Consider the following 21,027-nt stretch of genomic DNA (forward strand, 5'->3'; position numbering starts at 1 on the left):
TTTGTAATCTATATTTTTTTCCTAATGGCAATTTTATGATTGTTTTATATACCACAAAAAATTATTTCAATTTTCTGCACAGAATAAGATAGAAAATATACTTTATAGTTTCTGTACTGTGATAAATGATATGTCAATTAGCACTGCATCATTCATACATTTTATTTATTTATTGTGTTTATTGTTTTAACGTTTCAGTTCATTCTGCTTTTTATTCAGCTTAGCTGCAGATATAGCCTGACACGTCTGAAGTTCTATGAGCGTGAGATCACTTCTTTTTCAGTGTGAAAACTTCTTTATCTCATTTTCATAAAATAAAATGCTATAGTGTTTAACTTTTCCTCTCCATCGGCGAATGATGATTCTGAAAGAAAACGCGCCCGATCCCTGTTTGCTATAGCAACGAATGCTACTTTCATGCATCTGATTATCAGATAAACCTTGCGCTCTTATTAAATGCAGCTTCCACAAAAAAATAGCCGAATAATATTTTTTATATTTGATACAATCACACCTGTGTGATTAGATCATTCAGTGCTGCACAGCATCATTTGCTAAATTCAAATCTGCGTTCGCGCTTTGGCTGCTGCTGAGCCAGAGACAGACGCGTTTGTACAGCGCTGCATTATAACCAATCACACACGATTCTGTTGAGCTTATGAATGCAATGGCCAATCAGAGACGTTCAGATGAGTCATCGCTGAATGCGGTGTTTTGTTCACTTGCTCGCTGACTGTGCAGATGTGCGTACGAAATGAGTAAGATATTCATTTCACAGTGTAAACAGCTTCAGTGATTTAAATGGGAGTTTTTGAGAGTGCCTGAACTCTGGCTAGACTGAAGTGAAAATGTTCTTTTATAATGTAAATGTTCTTTGCTCTCTGTAAAATGAAAATGTTATAATAGGCTATAGTAACTTACAATATTGTTATTAAATACAATCAGTCGTATTAAAAATATTTTATGGCATGACACCCATATCTGGTAGGCCTTTACTTAAATAAAAAGTCGGGTTTGTATTTGTAGTTAGTAGATTACACTATTACTCTACTTTGCCCATCACTTATAGATCAAATAACAATCTGGTGCAAAACGCATTTACTTACACATGTTTGAGAATCAAGATATTTCCTGATATAGTTAACACGTTTGGAAATATTTAGAATAAAAAGGAAAAAATAAAAAATAAAACATAAGCCTATATCAGTTATACAGTGCTATTGTGGCTGCTGTGTCACATGACAAGCATGATTTTCAAGGACATGTCCTCTTTTTGGGCCTAAAAAAATGCGTCCAGCCAGGATTTCTAAATCTCCCAAAATATCCGGTATTTGGCTTTTGCTTTTACAGTCACCATTCATTGTGTGCGTTTTTGCAAACTTCAATAACATAACATAGTTGCATGGTTGTGAACGCATTTGTCAAGTATTTACGCCACAGCACTCCTAGGGTTGCCAACCGTTCCGTATAATACGGAATCATCCCGTATTTAAGCCATCAAAGAAGCGTTCCGTATGAAAGCCATACAGAATGCAGTTTGTCCTGTATTTAAGGCATATGCCGTATGACCACCTAGACCATACGAATAACAAAACCTAAACTGAGAATTAATCATTCTTTTTGGACAAGTGTTTGATTTGTGAGCATAGCCATTCGAGGAAGGTTTTAAGACCAAGCGGAATCCTCTGCCGGCTGGTCGCTCCCGCTTTACAGCGAGCGGGACTCACGCTAACAGCAATTCCCCTCCCCGTCCTCATTTTGACTTCAGCAAATCAGTTTTGCTTTAGTTTTCCCTCCAATAGTTTGTTTCCTTGGTTGTTAATTAGCTCCACACCTGTTCTGTTTCTCCATGATTGCATTCTACTTAGTATTTAAGCCCTGTTTTCTCCTATTTTCCTTTGTCTGGTATTGCCTTTTGTGGATTATTTGCTGTTCGATTATTGTTGTTCCCTTTCCCTGTGGATTTATTAAAAGGAATTCTCCATCCGACTCTTCCGTCGTGTGCGTTGTATATTGTTGTGACAGTCCCGTGACAGAATACCAGACCCTCTATACGAGTAGATTATTGCGGCATTTTTCTTTTTCTTTTTTGTTTCGTTCCTCTCCCCTCCCAGATGGATCTGCCAGCCGTCCAACTCCTTTGCCTGGAGCAGCAGGACCATTCGCTGGAGCAGGGGTTTTCAACCTGTCCGGTTTTCGCCAGCACCTGTCAAGGGGGGCGCGAGCATCAGTTAATTCAGAGACGTTCTCTTGAGAATTTATGAATATGAGTTAACAAATCTTTAGCCATCCACTAGGGGGCAATCTGACTCCCACTGCAAGTCGACAGTTAGAGCAGAGTTGGCTCGAGTATCAGTCATGCACAGTGTTGCCAAGTCCGCAGTTTTCCCGCGGAATTGGGCAACTTTAACACTTGCTGCGTTTTGTAGTTTTGGGCTAGTTTTGAGTATGCTAGAGCCCACTGCAGACGGACAGCCCACACCCGCCGCAATCAATGAGCCTGCACTTATGGATGCAACAGAGCCAAACATCACCCCAGAGCCCAAGCTCGACGAAACGTCTGACCAGGTGCGTGAGCCGGCAACAAAGAGTGTCGTCATGGGAGTCCTTGTCGAGATCGAGGGAGCTGATAGGGACTCTGCTCACACTCCAGCTGCTGAGGTTGAGCTGCCAATGTCCTCTAGAAATTATTATGAGCTCCACCTTGGTCAGTCGTCCAGCGGCCTATGCCTTGGGACTTCATTCCTCCGTCTTCGCCTTGTCCCGCCGTCCTTTTGGCTCTGTTGGGCTCCTCCCTCCCTCCGGCTCCACCTTGGTCCTCTGTCACTCCGGGTCCACCGCGGTCTTCCGGATCCCTGCTTCCTCCTTGGTCGCCTGAGCCGTCTGCTCCGGCTTGGCCTTCTGGAACCTTGGTGCCACCCTGGCTCTGCAGCTCTCCATCTCCATCCTGGTCTCCTCTTCCACCAGCTCCGTCTCCGTCAGTCGGCCCCCTGGTGTTGCCAGCCCTAACTCCTCCATGGTTCCTCCCTCCGGTGACTCCACCGTGGGCCGCCGTCCTGGCTAGCCTTTGGATCTCTACCTGGCTCCTCCTGCTCCTGGCTCCTCCCACCGTCTACTCCGCCCTGGCCCTATGAGCTCTGTATTCTCCCTTTTGCCTGCCCCTCGTCCTCCTCCTGAACCCCCACCCTCCCTCTTCAGTAGAACTGCTCCACGGTGTGAGGACACGCCTTCCGGGAGGGGGGAGTAATGTCACGTGCATATTTAGTTGTGTTTCTTTTGTTCTAGTTATCCCTCCACTACTTTGTTTCCTTGGTTGTTAATTAGCTCCACACCTGTTCTGTTTATCCCTGATTGCATTCTACCTAGTATTTAAGCCCTGTGTTCTCCTCTGTTCCTTTGTCTGGTATTGTCTTTTGTGGATTATTTGCTGTTGGATTATAGTTGTTCTCCATCCTACTCTTTCGTTATGTGTGTTGTAAATTGTTGTGACAATCGCGTGACAGTAATACTATCATTGCTGTTCTGTTTGTTGACTTTAGGTGGATGTTTTGTCATCACTGTTTTTTTTTTTTTGGTAGTGCTAGGAGTTACATATTGATGTAGATTGGCACTGTTATTTAGATGTGTGTGTCTGTGTGTGTATGTGTGTGTGTGTTTTGATGTATATGTACATCTTTGTAAAACTATTGAACTATTTGAACTATATATCTGGCTTTGTTCACTCTTCAAAGCCAAAGATTGCACAGTTCACTTCATACTGAAAAACAAATACTCAATTGCCTTGACAAGATTTTTTTGGCTGAACGAGACATTTTGCATTTAGTGAATGAACAAATTCAGATTTGCTCAAGAAAGTTGTGTTAGTGAGAAAAATTATTAAGACTCAGGTTGAGAGAACTCAGACATCTCATTGCATCATGTTGTCTTGATTTTTCTTTTTAACTTAGTTTTGAGGATTGCAGCTAATTGGTTGTTGCTATTAGGTTGTTGATTAATTATATTATTTAGCATCATTTTGCCCTTCTGCTCTCTGTTTGTATATTTTGTGTATGTTTATGCTTATGTGTGCGGTATATTGGGATGTGGATGTGTGAGTTGATTTAACACTGAGTGCTAATAGCATCACTAAGACGGAATGATGTGATCAAGAATGTCAAGGTTAATCACTGAAATAATTACAGCCAAGAGATAGAGATTAAAGGAGGGGAAAAAGACCAAGAGAGAGCAAGAGACAGTTCAACTTCTCAAGATTTACCAGTCTGCAACCACATCTCCACATCTTGAGGACAGCACACAGACACACACAAACAGTCTGTCAGATGATGACTGTACGGGGGCGGCAGCTATTAGGGTTGCTAATGGCGATAATTTCACACACCATTTTTGAAAGACCAATAAACTGACAGATTGAGTGAAAGATTTGAAAAGCAAAGGAGGGAGAAAGAGATGCATATTGCAGGTCCCACACTAAATATCCAAGCCCACGGTAACCAGGGCCGCATTAAGACCTCACTGGGCCCTGGGGCTATGACTTACTGCAGGGCCCCCCATCACAATAATGATATATAGTAAATGATGACAGTATTTTCATTTTTGGGTGAAAATCATATAATGCCAGGATCTCATATAGCCTACTACTACACATGCTTTATCTTTAACTATTAACGTTCATGTAAGACACAACTGACTGTGTTGACGAGGATACTCGCGAAGACTGGCACTTTGACACATAACTATGTGTATTTGAACGTTTAAGCACAAGGAGTGAAAAATAACTTGAGTTTAGTCAGGCGCTGTACGAGCAGGTGCGTGCCGCGCGTATCAGGCTGAAACCGTCTTAACGCGCGCATTTACCAACAAGAATTCTGCCCCGCTGCTTAATGTCCATGAATAGTTTCAAACCATTTGTTTTTAAACCACAATGCTTAAAGCGCGTTTAAGCTTACATCATGATGCGCAAAACGAATGACATTTTTTCTACCGGGTTATTTCCCAACCCTTAAGCGAATATATAGAGTTTGTTCAAACACAAAAAGCCAAATACATCCATCAAGCTAATAATCAAACTAACCTAAAATCTGTGTGGACGATGGCGCTGTTTTATCTGCTCCATGTGCCTGGTCCACTTGCTGTTTCACAACTTCTTCTCCATCATCATCGTTAGTAAAAATGACTTGATAGCTGGGGATTTTACTGACTATGTTTTATCTGCTGTTTGTCTTTTACATTTTTATTTTTATTTTGAGCCCCTCTCTCACATTTTGTTTTTTTTTAGAATAGCTGACTTTTTTACTTATCGAAGATTGTTCTTTGCGTGACCATTTCCAGATTATGCCAGAACGAAGTGGAGAGTGGAGGTGAATGCGGACATCAGGCGCAGCAATCACCTGATAGAAACGCGTACAGTTCGTTCAAAAGTCAAATACAGAATAAATGCATTTGATTGGTAAACCAAATTCAAACGTAACATTTCAATATCTAATGGTAATACATGGAATTTATGGCAAAGCTCCACTAAATAATAGCGCTAATAAGTGGGGGCGTGGTGGGGCTTTGGCGATTGGCGCTTCAGTCAATCTACTCCACAGCCAATCACGGGCCCCCTCGTTGCTCGGGCCCTGGGGCTTCAGCCCCACCTAGCCCTATTCTTAATCCGGCCCTGACGGTAACAGTAATCCAGCACATTAATTATTTACACTGCATCTAAACTCAATCTAGTGTACACAGATCAATTCCTCTGCACAACACATGGGGGAGGAAAAAGAAGGGATGGATGGATGGAAGGAAGGAAGGAAGGAAGGAAGGAAGGAAGGAGGGAGGGAGGGAAAGGGCAGATTAATAAATGAATTTAAGAAGTCATTCAAATGCTAAATTATTTACATGTCAAATCAATCAGAAGAGCTGAGAATGGATAACTGCAAGATTGCCTCATTTTAAGGCAGTGCAGAGGGGATGGAGTGGGGTGAGAGAACCGGATAAGAGGCTTTGGGAGAGAGGCCAGACGATTAGATAAATAAAACATGTGAATTTACAACCAGTAACTGCTTATATTCTAAGAATCAAGAATTAAGGAAGGTGACTCAACCAGAAATCATGAAGTACTGTGTGTTTTTGCCACGTTAAACCCTAGAACTAATCCCTGAAAAACAATCTACTGTGTAAAAAAACATTTTATATACACTCCCTCTTGTTCTTCAGCTTGTATAAATCAATGAAAGCGGGGCGAACATTAGTGGTGTTGAAACTACTGAGGGCAAGTGAGATCAGTTTAAGTGTAGCTACTGGAAGTGTGCTGTAGCGATGCAGGTCCATTTACACTCTAAAGTCATTCCCGCTTGTTTATGCGCGTTATCTAATAGGCAACCTGTATTTTTCATTGCTTTTTTCATGACAGTTCAGTCATGTTTTTTAGTTTGTATTTCTATTATTGATACCCTAAATGTTAGCCGTTTAGACAAACTCCTGTGATTGACTCCTGTGATACAGTAATTTTTACCCTTGGAACCTACTTTCAAAAAGCCATTTAAATCATTTTTATTAGAAGACAGCTAATGTAGTTATTTGTTTATTAGTATCATCCAGAATTTTAATACTGATGCCTACAGACACAACATTGCCGTTAGTATCCAACTGAGCACATCAGTTCTTTGAAAACAGAGAGATAGAGGACCAAAATAAATGGCTTCTATGAGACATATTTTTTATAGCACAAGAACACTTTCCTCTGCGTTCAGGTAGAATAACTATCACTGTTCCCCTTCGTGCTTTCACTATGCATAATAAAACCAATGTCACATGATACAATGGGAATCATATTTTAAACAGTGAGCACAAATCCATTCGTCTGCAGTATTCTTGCGCTGACTGAGCAAAGTTGGTGCAGACCTGAAGCAGTATTTGAGGAAAATAATGACTTTCTCCATCGGAATGACTTTGGGCCACAGGTGTACTTTATAATGAGTCTATGTGCCTCAGATATGGCTGAGTGCTACTGTGATTGATAGGTTTGGAGATCTGTCACTCAGCATTTATACTAAGACTTATAGAGAAATACACAAACAGATGATAAAAACCCTTAGAGAGAAAACTAGAAGTTGATTCGGATAGGAGCCTACCTGTCAAAAACTGCCTTCAAAGTGATGATTTTAAATACTTACTGCATTAGTATTATATAATGATGTTTTGTGATTTAAAGTGCTGTAATAATGGATATGTAAGGCAAATGTAAATGCACAAGGCCTCAGCAGTAGCAGCAAATGAAGTGTGCTTTAATGGTGCTTCACATTAAAGCCACTGTGGAGATACTGTCAGGCTTTTAAATGAGCCCAATTAGAGGCAAGGAAAGCCGAATGGCAATTTTATCATTAGCTCTTCTGAGTAATTCACTAAATTAGAGCAGCTCTTGTTAAAGTTTAATTTTGAAACATTCTGAATAGATGGCGACAATTGCCACAAGGTAATAATGAGTTTTTAGGCTAACTCGTTTTAAACAGGCTCAAAATGAGGTTTGCATAAATTGTAGATTATCATTGTTAGATTTGTAAGACATTTTAGCATTTGTTTGATTTTTGCAAAGAGGATGTTTAAGCTCATTAGTGAAATAAACTATGCAATAAAGGCAACTGAAAATGCTGTTGTGTTTCTATAAGATTCATAGATCATCATTATTGTTGCATTATGAACTAATTTATTCTCGGGACGATAGTTTAGAGGTCAAAAGTTCAGCCAAAACTGAAAAGTCTTCGTCATTTACTAACCCTCATGTTGTTCTAAACCTGTGTGACTTTCTTTCTTATGTAAAACACAAAAGAAGATGACACATGACATAATTTTTGGGTAAATTGCCCACTACACTTTTTGCCCCCAAATTGAGCTATGAATAAATAATATTAAAATTCTTTATGTAAATAAATAAAATAAATAAATCTTTAAGAATGTGTTTCTTTTCATAAATGTACATAACTGATGTAAGGTCAGTCAAAGCTGAAAAAAGTTCACTATAGACATAGACATAAAGACAACAAGACAAAGTATACTTAGCCCTAAAATGAGCAAATGCTGTATCCTGATTCTTGCTAATTGGATACAAAATATTGTACAGCAGGTTGATGTCACGGACACGCCAGGCTCTTTCACCTATCAGGGTTCACAATCACCGGAATACTAATCACACACACCTGACTGTCATTCACCAATCACCCACACAGCACCATAAGAACACACAGTTCATACAGCCACATCGTCTGGTCTCCCAAGTAGAAAAGGACTCAAACCTATGCGGTATTATACTTATCTGTTGGTCCACGACTCCTTGATTGTGTGTGTGTGTGTGTGTGTGTGTGCGTGTGCGTGTGCGTGTGCGTGTGCGTGTGCGTGTGCGTGTGCGTGTGCGTGTGCGTGTGCGTGTGCGTGTGCGTGTGCGTGTGCGTGTGCGTGTGCGTGTGCGTGTGCGTGTGCGTGTGCGTGTGCGTGTGCGTGTGCGTGTGCGTGCGCGCGTGCGTGCGTGCGGTCTACCTACCTGCATCCAGCTCTGTTACACCGGCTCCTGGAAACAGCCCCTCCGACCTGGTAATCAAGAATATAACTGTCAGTATCCTCTTCAAGTCCGTTCAAGACTCTAAGTCTGCAATACTCACAAAGTCTTTGATCATCTCCATCCCGAACAATAAACCTGTCTGTTTCATTCTAACTCACCTGTGTATCGAGTCTGACTTCCCGTTACAGTTAAGCAAAACTGAAGAATGTCTGTCTGCCTATAAATCTTAACTTCATGGCTTTCTAAACGGTTTTTAAAACTTTCAAAATGTAATCAGTTTAAGTGTAAAAATAAATGCTCTTTTATACATGAAAATGTCAACCTTCAGCATTTGCATTTCAGACTGCTTTTCCAGTGTTTTTTTTTTTCTTTATTTCAATTTACAGTAAAACTAATTGATATTCAAAACTGTTTTAATTTTGCTTATTCACATTTTGCATATTTGCTACCCCCATTAAAATTCTATTCAAATTCAGGAATTAAACAGAAATTTCTCAGTTTGATTCTGAATGATGCACAACACTGTTCTGCAAAAGACTCAGATGTTCATAATGCAAACAGGTTGCTGAATGCAGGATTTGCTATTTTACTAGTTATTTGTCATCAAATTGCAATTTTAGATGTGAAGCAAGCCACTATAAGGCAAAACAGAGCATTTAAGTAATAAAGCTTGTCTGTATTCACAAACAAAAATATATTATTATTATCATTATTTCATTTTTGATAAATGTGAATTCCAACACCCAGCTTTTTTCTTTCACGTGTGAAAATAGATGAAAGTTGTAAACCACCTGTGTTTTACTGTGGAATGGCCTGGGAGGTGATGGAGGCAGAGATTACAGCAAAGATCCTAATTAAGCTCAAATGCGGCCCTAACATAGGTTGTGTGCTGTGTATATCTTTTGCTTTTTCTAAACCTGTTAAAACACTCATCTGATTACAGCATTGTGCAACAGAGTGTCACCTGTCACTACAGCGATGACACTTGAAAGCAAGAGGTGCTCTGGTTGAATAATCACATTTTCATAGACACATTTACCACTGTACAACTGTTCATTTTCAGCAAAATAATCACTCTCGTTGTATTCTCACTGGAATTGTAGTTACTTCTGAGCAATGGTGTGAGCTCAATTCAGCTTTGAGAAATTTAGCTTTTTTTCAAACAGGAAATAGCATTTTTTCTTTGCACTATGTGGCATATTGAATTGATAAAAACTGATATGTGTCATGGGGTAAGAGTCTGTTACAGGGATGTTTGAAAACAAAATGTGTGAGCATGCATTCAATTACTGTTTTTGTTATGCCACAAATTGTCAGTTGTGTTGTTGAACAACTGAGAGGCTGAATTACTCACCGTTGCCCAAACATGACACCCTCTTGAGAGAGAGAATATTTAGATTATTTAGAAGCTTTCACCACAATCTCCATAACTACCTTGCAGCTGCTGAAAAAAACAAAACAACAACAACAGACCAATAAAGTATGTTGTCCTGGTCCAGCTATTTTTCTTCAAGAGACCTACATTTAATGGATGACGCAATGAGGTTAATTTATTTTTAGTGATGTGATACCATAATATACTCCAAAATCCCTGCCTTCCCGCTGACTCTGGAGAGGCCTAGCCACCCGCATTGCCCTGAAAAGAATTTCTGATGACATGTGAATCAACGCACAGCTTTGGAAGTTAGTAGCTACTCTAAAACACACACACACACACACACACACACACACAGAGAGGCTCTGAGAGTTCTCTTATCCACCCACTGTTAGGTAGGCGTCCTCTCTGATGCTCAGTGTTGGAGAGAGAGAGCGAAAGGAAGCTGGGATGGATGGGTGAGTGGTAGGGCTGTGCGATTAATCGAAATCGCGATTTGAGACGTTGCAATTTCCTAATCGCAAAGCCTGTGATGTGGACGTGAGCATATGCATAACTGCCAGCCTTGAGTTGCAGTCTTACTTGCCCTGGGCAAGAGTGAGCGCACCTCCGTTCTCCCCAATCAGCACTGCTCTAGCCAACTGCGTAAACACCCACCATTAAAAAAAAAAACAACCGGATAGCGGGACGGGAGAGAGACAGAGTGGGATTATGGCGTCTACTGGGTCAGATCGATAGTTAGGCAAATTAAAACTAAAGAAAACCGTATGCAACTTAAGCTTCGAAATGACAGACAACGAAAAAAAAGTTTAATTTGCAAGAGCTGCGTCACAGCGCATATCTAAAGCTCCCGTATCGGTTCTGTTTTCAGTACTGAAGAATAAAAGATACATTCTTAGATGTTTCTGTTAGTACGTGAACGTTATTTTACACATTTTATCTCCCCACCAGATTAATTTGAAATAAATTTATAATGCATGTTGGCTATTCCCAATTCAGAAGAGCGCACACACAGCCCGTGTCTGTGAATGCTTCTCATACTCGCTCCTCTCTGCCCCACGCGGCGCGAATACCGCGTCGGCTCCGCACCGCAAGTCTTCACGAGCGCATCTGGCAGTATAGACGAGGCTTGACGCACGCGCGCAACCTGTGTCGACTCGCGCCTGGCTCCGCGTTTAAAACGAATGTAAATTCAGTCTAACTGCTTGCTAATTTCACTTGGATGAAATGAAACATTCAGCACATTTTCCACTTGTTCTTAAAATCCCAAATACTTAAAATGAATAAATCAATGTAATACTTTAATAATTGACTTAAGAAATACAGTTCTTTATTTATAAAAAATAAACAAATATTTTCTGTGAAATTAAGTTAATTCTGTAAAAGTAGTTATACCATTATAATCTTCCTGCTGAAAAACAAAACAAAAAAAACAATAGAACCCCTCCCAAAACACAATAAAAAATGTAATGGATTTCAGGGTTATAATGGGAATTGTATTGGTTTTAATGTAAACTATAATGGTGTCTATTTGATGGATTCTATTGGTGGGATGTAATCTGGCAGATGGCAACCAATAGAACAACAGTAACTCCTATTGGAATAATGCCCAAAACAAAAAGGAATTTTGTAATGGTTTAATGGAAACTATAAGAATTTCTGTGATAGTTTCTATTGTTTTTTTTCAGCAGGGTAATGATACCCATACTGTGCTGCACATTATTGACAATATTGAGCTGAAGCTTGACTTTGCAAATTTAAAATCGCAAATCAAATCGCAATCGCAATATCTGTCAAAAAAATTGCAATTTGATATTTTCCCCCAAATCGCACAGCCCTAGTGAGTAGTAGAGACAGAGAGAAGAATGACAGATGGGTGAGAAACGAACATATGTGAAAGCTACAATATTGAAATTTAAGGTGACAATTAAGCTTTGTTGTTCACTTGAAAGTGTGAAAGCCTCTTTTCTCACTCCACTTGTATTCAGAGAGCATGACTTTGTGTGTTTTCCCTTGACTGTATTTTCTGTATCAAAGACTATGTGCTTTTGTGCTGGAAGTTGGGGATTATGTATTTGGTGTCAACGGTTTTGAGCCATTTTAGTCAAGTAATTGTCTCCGTGGAAGCATTTTAGGGCTTTTTGGGCTTATTGCTGGAGTAATTGCATCCTAAGTGTTTTGTGTGGGTTACACAGAGACTTTTGAACTCTATAGTCGTTTGCATTAGTCAACCTGACACTGAAGATACCATAGTTGCCATTTTATTACCATTTTTGCATGACGTTTCTCATAAAATTGATCTTGAACCTAAAACCTACTTAATACGAAACCAGAATATTAAATGAAAATCTGTTTTAGGTTTTAGTTTTTTGGGCTTGTTTGCAATGTATTTAATAGGACAATTTAGAAGCAGTAGTAAGGAGAAGAAGACTGAGACAGCACAGGGAAATGACCCAAGTCACACAATCATGTCAGATACAGTTACCAGGTCAGGTCTATGACAAATGAAACCCTGTTTGAACTGCAAAAAATGTTTGTCCAGACATTTGCTTAGAATTTTTGCTTGGAACTCGTTTTTGCCAAACATATTCAATATAATTCTGTTAGTTTTTCCCAAAAATTAAATTTTTGTCATCATTTACTCACCTTTATGTTGTTCTGTATGACAACTGAATGATTTTTTTTTTTTTTTTTGCAGAGCATGAAGGGAGAGTTTTTGAAGAATGTTGGTAAAGCAAATTTGTTTTTGTCATTATTATCTTCACCACTTATCTTCTACAAAAATTTGGAGATTTCCATATCGATTTATTTATTTTTTTCTTATAGGATATCACCACATATTTGTGTAGTAAGAGAACATAATAATGACAAAATCAACTTGCTTTAAGCAGTCACCATTTTTTATTTTTTATTTTAACATTAAATATTTATAATAACTGATGTAAATGTTAACATGAAATCAAGCTACATGTTCTGTCCCTTTAAAATCATCAGATAAAATATGTAAACACTAAAAACATTAGCCATGAAATATAGTTAAAAATATGAAAGTATTGTTGAAAGCTCACTGAAAAAAAAATATGATTGACGTTGTTCACTTTATTTAAAGAATTCATTTTGATTTAATACCATTGTATCAGGTTTCTCATTCAAACATGATTGCTTTATTTTAAATTGATTTGAAATGGTTACTCTTTGGCTTAACTCTTAACTCTGTTTTCATTTGAAAGAACATGTTTCAATCAAGCAGCTCGATCAAAAATGGTTTCTGAAATCAAGATGTGATTAGATAATGAGCATGAACTCATTGGTATCTCAGTGGGCTGGAATGCTCCGATGCAGTCTAGCAAGTACTTTGTGAGGTTGGGGTCTCTCAGTTCAACTCGGGGCCAGCTGTTATTCAGTGATTGCCACAGAAATCTCAGGCCATAGCAGTTAAAGATCGCAAAGCTAACCACGGTTTTGAAACCACATCAATTGATCATTATTTTAAAAATAACTTTAGACAGAAATTACATCTCACACACAACTGTAATTCCTTTTTCTCCCACTGTGTTCGTGGTGCTTACAGTTTGCCAATAGTTTCTTACATATTTCCGAAAACAATGTATTGTATGGACAGAACGATGCCTTCCATTGATCCAGAATGCACTTGCTTTTGAATAGAGTCCAATCGAGTATGTCCCTGTAATGGAGTGAAGCTTTCTTTTTTTCTTCCAAAGTAAATAAATTGTATTGAGTGCAAGAGAAAACCAGGACAATCCAGTTCCCCATTCATGCATCAAGACACCCCTAGTTCTACCCCTCAGATTGCATCAGTTCACATGTGCCTGTGGCCTCGATTGCCGCCCAGCATCTCACTGGTGGATCTTCTTATGTGTGTCTGTGTATGCTGTCCTTGGCTCGCCCTTCTATCTCGTATTTGTAATAGGCATCACTTCACACCCGATAGCTTTCGGGGTGGATTGGAGTTGAAGGAGCAGCCAGCCGTACACATACACACGTTCGTTTTTCTATCGTGGTGAAAACTTTCCATTGACTTCTGTTGTTTTTATACTAAGCTAATGATATTTTCTGTCCCCTAACCTTAAATCTAACCCTCACACAAACTTATTTGCATGTTTAGAGTTTAATTAAAACATTATTTAGTATGTTTAATAAGTTTTTCTCATGTGAATACCGTACAATGTGGGTGATTTCAGGTTTTACTATCCCTTTGGGGTCCATGTTGGCAAAACCTTTCCAGACTTTTGCTTGGAATACGCAGGTACAAAGAGAGGATAGAGGAAGGAAGGGTGAGCCGGAGCAAATTAAATTGAGAGAAGATATAGAAAGAGAAAGCGAGTGATAGAGAGTTCATATTTGTGGTCAGATGCTATTGATTCTTATGTTATTGCATGCATTATTCACAGGAAACTCTCCTATGTATGAGTGGAGATATATATAAGAGGAGCACTGGTTGAAAAATCCATTCGTCTTCCTCACTGTGAGATATCTGTGCAATGTGCAATTTTGTTTCTTTGTCATGGCCCTAGTTGAGATTTGTTGGAAACCTCAAGGTGTGTCTATGATTATAAAATAACAATGATATTGAAGTAGTGAGATGGGTTAGTATACAGTAGTATTGAGTTTTTATTTTTTTGTTACGTGTGTGACATATGCAAAAGATGGATACTGGAGAGGTATGGAGATGTGGTTTGCTCTATGGAGCTCTATAGCTGAGCTATAACGGACAGATAGAAAGTAGAAGAAATGCTGGCAGTTTTATTTCTAGAACCAAAAATGTGTTAATTTACTTGTAGTGTTACATTTGTTAGGACTGTGTTAACATCAAGGTTAAACATTTAAGGTTCTTCCTTTCAATTTGTGATTGTGAATTTGAGTTAAATTGGCCACAAACCAAGTTGAATTGAATTAGAATGACAGGAAAGAATTTATTAATTCTTCAGTCTAGTGCATATTTTTTGCATCAGACATATTACAAATAATTATTAGGCTTTTCTCTCTTATCTTAATATACCAAATTCCAAATTCCTTTTTTCGTGTTTATATTAGGGATGAAAAAATTACCGGTTTGGCGATAAATCATGATATAATTCTCCGCGGTTAGTATTACCATTTCATATTTTAATTATCATTAAAACCATATTCGATTACCGGGATTACTGTGGACAACTCAGGATAAATAAATACTGTCCAGCATAAAGCAACGTTTTAAGTAACAGTCTCACGTGTGCACAGCACGCAGAGTAGTTTCATCAAAGACTATAAAAATACCTAAAATGTGTCACTCGTATAGTTTTGAATGGGGAAAAATGCAATGCTCAATATGGCTGCTCTATCGAAGGAGGCCCCTCCTTCCTAATAAAAGAGCCAATCGCTAATCTGTAAAGTCATCGCGCCACTGCAGCTGCCGTTAGAAGTCCTGGCTGCTATAGAAACAGTCAGCGTTCTGAGAGCCCGTCCACACGGAGATGCGTTTAGCTGTGCACGTCAACATTTTGTATCGTATCAGCGTTTCGTCCAGACGGATCCAGTGTTTTGGGAGCCTGAAGCCTCTTATTTTTTTAAACCGGGTCCCAGAGTGGATAAATCTGAAAATGACACCCTTGCGTTTTCGTGTGTACAGCTAATCCGTATATTTTGTGAAACAATGATGTCATCACCCCACATCTCAACCAGTGTTAATTTTGACAGCAAATTTTGATTTATTTTAGTCATAGTCTTTTGACTAAAATGCCATTTAGTTTTAGTCATATTTTAGTCATCTGAATTGTTTTTAGTTTTAGTCTAGTTTTAATCGACTAAATATCATAAGATTTAGTTGGCTAAAATCGAATGAGTTTAGTTACAGTGCATTTATTAAGCATTTCTCTAAAATTTCATATAAATATATATAAATCATTATATAGGTTTGATATTAAGGTTTTATCATGATAGACACCGATTTAACTGCGGTGACACACAACATGCCTTTATGTTAAAATTAAATAAAACCACTTCTCATAAAGAAGAAGAACATGGTCTTTTTTAATGAAATACCAATGGTTATATAGGCTAATTATGCATTCTTTATAGCAACTAGTTTACCATATTCTTCATTCTTTCAAGCAGACATATATATTTAAATAAATAAATTTAGATTAATCTTTAGGGCTACTAAAGTTTTTCAGTCAAGAGCAGTACATGATTTTCTGTGGACAATAGCAACTAAATTAGGCTGCTTTCCCTTTAAAACCGAATGCACAGCTGCAATGGATGCAATGTACTGATACACGTTCTCCCTACTGTTTACGTTCACTTAAGACGTAATCAACTGTGTTTACGCGAATAGTAGTCAAAACGGACAATTCAACATCATTTTGTGTGTAATTCTCCGTTCATGCGACGCAAAAGAGTACTCGCGCACCGTGAGATGTGCTTCTGCGCTCAGAAAACCGGACCGAATTGAGTTCTCTCTTGCGTCGTCAGATTTACCATATGTCTGCTCTTCTCTTACTCCCACATATTGACATTTTTGAACGTTTTATGCGACGTGCAGCAAGTGTATGTTAGCTTATGTCCCGCCGGTTCATATGTACGCATCTAACCTCCGAACCACACAGCAGATTCGTTCTGAATGAATCTCTTCCCAAATCGTCCCTCCCTAACATTTTCGTCTCGTTTTTATTCGTTGACGAAAATGTCAATAGATTTACGTCATAGTTTTTGTCATTCAAAAAGAGCTTCAGTTCGTTATTGTCTCTTTGTCGTCGGTGAAAAAAAATGTCGTTGACGAAAATTATGTCAAAATAAACATACTTATACTCTAGAAGACAAAGTATTTTTCACAAACAAATAAATATTTAATAAAAATATAATTAAAAAGGAAGTAAACACTGTAACCAACAGGGCACTTAGTATTCTGGGAAGTTTGTGTGCATTGGGAATCATATTTTTTTTCTAATAAAGCCAAGGTAGCACTCAATCAACATACAGCACACAGTGAAAATGACATGAATATTACAGTGGGCAAATGCATACAGCGCAGCATAATTTGAAATCAGTCTCGAGTTTAAAGTTTGTCGATCGCGCGTCTCCAGTGAAGCTGAACTCTCCTCCTGTCAGCATTCAATTCGCACGGACCATAGGACCGACCGTCACAGAACACGCGATCATGCAGGTCACATGCACACTTCCCGTTCTCGGCGATGTCAAAATAAAAGTCAGACACGCCATCAAAATAAAAGTCTTGACTCGAACACATCAGCCAAACAGAAAAACTTATCAGCCGATGTCGATATTTGAAAAATGGCAGATATCGGCCGATATATCGGCCGACCACTACTCGTTTGTTGGATCTATGGAATCTGATACGACAATAACCATGATTTTTAATTGAAATGTTTTGTCAATTGAATGTGTCCTTAATAGTAAATGTCTTATTATATCAATACATTAAAAAACATGGATATGGCTTATCAAGTGAAATTTAATGTGAGCCTATTTGGAAAATGGAAAGTAAGAATAATTTTAAAAGCCGATCCATGAGGCTGTTTTTTTTTTCTTTTTTCTTTTTTCTTTGTTTGTGTGTTACAGTGACAAAGCTCAAATCTAATTTCTGCAGTTCAGGTGTTGTTGTGTAATCATGTACTTTTAAATTGTAATACTCTGTACACTGTGTACTTGTTGTTGTAGTATTAGTGATATTTGTGAACAAAATCCAAGCATTTGGCCACCTGTTCCTGCCAGATAAACTTGTTTGGTCAACAGATGATGTTGTTCCTAGACAGTTCTCACAAAATTAAGCCATATAATCTCTTTCTGTATAGGACAAAAAGCATGCCAAGACTAAGATTTTTATTGAGTTTTACCTTTCCACTGGGTGAAAACTGTAAAAATATGTGCACCACAATCTCATAATGTTTCATTGTTCCTTTCTGATTCACTCTCATTTTTTCTCTTTTTATCTCTTTTTTGTCTCTCTTATTGTTAGTATCTTCTGAAACAGTGAAGTTTTGCCTGTCAGAATATTCTGAAGTCAGTACGGGTGGTCTGATCTCTTCAGGCTCTCTGTTGTCCACCTGCACGCTCTGTTTCACCACTTCCTCCGTCTCTTCCCTTCTCCCAGCTGACTAGTGTAATTTAAGTTTATGTTCTGCCTTAAACGGAGGACAGAATGTGTGTAAAATACCTCTGAATTAGTTTAAGTAGTCAGATTATGCACATTTTACATGCAGATCTGGAACAGTCTTGCTCTCTGTCTCTCTTTTGCTCTTGCTATCTCATAACTGAACATGGTCATGACAGCAGTAGAAAGATTGGATAACTGCACAGATAAGGTTAGTAAGTGATTTTATTACATTAATCTCATGGTAACACCTATAATGTCTTGCGGCTATACTTTTTAAAGTGTGTATTTTAACATTTATTCTGTGCAGTGTCTTGCTTTAAACAACATTCAATGTTTTGTTTTCACAAACTGATGAGTTGAAGATTTATTGGTAATTTTTTGTTGATGATAAAGTCAACATGAAACTGCATTCGCAGGCCATTTTACTTCCACAATGTGATGTATTTCTGTGTGAAAACGAAGATATTAAATGAGGAAAAAAAGCAAGTTGAAATTAGATTTTATCCATTGGGAATTGATTTGATCACAAAAAGTCGTCTCGATAGGTGGTATTTAGGAAGTCTCGATAGGTGGTATAAGGAAGTATTTTAACAATTGCAGCAACATTTTTTCTTAGGAATAACATGCACCATTGGGTTGTTTGGTTGAACACACCAAATCTGTAAGAGTGACTTGAAAACAGGACCATCTTCTACTTTTGAAAGCAGCCTTACAGAGAGCACTGATAGTCCTTCCTGATGTTTCAATGGTCTGATTCTGTTACCATATAGCGGAAAGCTAATGTAATATTGTCCATTGTTATTGCCTGGGATATTAAAAAGAAAATCTGATGAGATGCTTATGAAAGTGTATATGTGACCTTATGTGTTTGCAAGATCAGAGGAGCTATATTACTAAAAGGGCATTATTAGAGCAAAAGGATGATTCTCATGCCAGCTGAGATTATACACACACACACACACACACACACACCACAGTTTCCATGTTTTATGGGGACATTCCATTGGCGTAATGGTCTTTATACTGTACAAACTGAATTTTCTATCCCCTTACCCTAACCCTACCCCTAAACCTACCCCTCACACAAAATGTGCTGCTATTTTAGATTTTCAAAAAAGATCATTCTGTATGATTTATAAGCTTTTTTCCTCATGGGGACCAAACAAAAAAAAAAAAATGTCCCCACAAGGTAAAAATGTACTGGTATTACTGTCCTTGTGGGAACATTTGTTCCCCGTAACATAGTGAATACCAGGACATTACTCATCATTGTTTGATGAGTAATATAATATAATATACAACGAGTTTATCTCCGGAGAGTACAGTACTTCCATTGTTTTATATGTTTTAATTTTCTGTGTCCTAAACCTAACCTTCACAGAAACCTGTGCACAACATTATATTGAAATATAAGCATGATGACATGAGCATGAAGACACATAAAATGTCCTCACAAGTCGATTGTTATAATATTTCACTAGTTTAGTGAGGACATTTGACCCTCAAAGTATAGACAAACCTGTACACACACACACACACACACACTAAATGACAAAGAAAACCAATAGTTTATTTAGTTTTATGTTTGTTTGTTTGTTTGATGCAGACATTCTGTGAGTGTGTGCCCAACTCCTCTCAGCTTAAACATCGCTGGTCAGACTCAGACACAGTCAGACAAACACCGCCCAAGGTAAGGGCTTGAATATCTCACACCATTAAACTTAAAGCTTGACATATCATTAGTTCCTGGAACTACTGAAGTGTATAAAGTGGGTCCAAATATCTGAGACCACATTGAAAGTCTGAATTCAAAATCGAATTGAAAATAAACAGAACATTTTCAAATTTTAAAACATTTAAAGCAAAGAAACAGCATGACACTAATAGCTGATAATATAATTTGTAATGCAAAAAAAAAAAAAATGCATTTTCACTTGTGTTTTCAGATTTTTCTGACCCCATTGTATCCTGTATGCCTCAGTAAACTGATGCATAGTTTTGTTCTTCACAATTCAGCCTCTCTTCCTCCTCTGAAGGAAAAGTGTAGTGTGGAACAAATATAAAATGGAGGATTGAATCTTGTCTGTGTAAAACTGATGGGCTCAAGGAAGAGATTTTACTATATTACACCTAGCGTTTGATATGTAAACCTTTCATGTCTGTCTTTTGGAATTGCATGTTTGTGATTGTACTGATAAGCAGTCAGTAAATATCAGACTCTCTTTCACACACACACATTTGACTTATATTCAGCATTTCATCATATTCTTCCCTGTGTGTCAGCCCTCTTATGGATCTCATATCCACTGAAGTGTCGTTGCTTTCTGAATATTTTATGCAAAAACAGGTTTTTTTGCAGAAATACCCTTCATCTGTCTGGGCGTTAAAATTAAAATTCAAGTGAATGCACCACTGTGTGGGAGAAAACAGACCTCGCTCATAGAAATGCTCAGTGTAGCCTGTTTATGGTGTTGTTTGTGTTTAGAATAGTGTGTGCATGTGTCTGTGTGTGAGAGTTTTGGAAAAGGGACAAAGGGACAAAATCTTCACTCAATAAAATACAACAAGCAAAAATAGCTATCAATCTACTGAGGCACTGCTGGAGAGAATCAGCAATAGAACATGAAAAAGAAAGCAGCCACAGTGACGGCTGATCTGCAGGGAAAATGGCTCTTACTGTATAGTCTAACTATCAATACTGCTTTCAACCTTTTGAGAGTCTGCCGTATAAATCTGTTTTAGCAGTTTTTCATCTAGATGAAACAGCTGTTCAAAAAGAAGGTGTCCAAGGAGCATTACTTGATTAAGTTCAGTTGGATTACTTGTAGAATTTAAGCTCATCAGTCATACCTGTTAAATAAAATAACATTTGTCCTTTAGTATGAACAGTTGGCTTGGATAAATATGAAGATATCAATGATATCAATTAATTATGATGTGTTTTATCTTATCATTCATGCTGGCATTGTACTTTATTTACTACATTTAAATAATTTAATAATA

At 38.1% G+C, this 21,027-nt stretch overlaps 1 protein-coding gene across 2 annotated transcripts in view; it reads left to right on the plus strand.

Annotated features, from left to right (window-relative positions):
• The window catches only part of fibcd1b (fibrinogen C domain containing 1b), an 85,935-nt gene that overhangs the window by 8,484 nt on the left and 56,424 nt on the right, over positions 1–21,027 (plus strand). The window contains exon 2 of one of the 2 annotated variants that reach the window (XM_016551560.1): positions 19,631–19,714. The exons of the other annotated variant lie outside the window; for it this stretch is intronic. Coding sequence (XP_016407046.1) covers positions 19,631–19,714 — 84 coding nt within the window. The remainder of the gene's footprint in view (positions 1–19,630; positions 19,715–21,027) is intronic. 2 annotated transcript variants of the gene reach the window in all.

Source organism: Sinocyclocheilus rhinocerous, unplaced genomic scaffold (genome assembly GCF_001515625.1).
Source record: "Sinocyclocheilus rhinocerous isolate Xijiao unplaced genomic scaffold, SAMN03320098_v1.1 scaffold6186, whole genome shotgun sequence".
Taxonomy (NCBI): Eukaryota; Metazoa; Chordata; class Actinopteri; order Cypriniformes; family Cyprinidae; genus Sinocyclocheilus; species Sinocyclocheilus rhinocerous.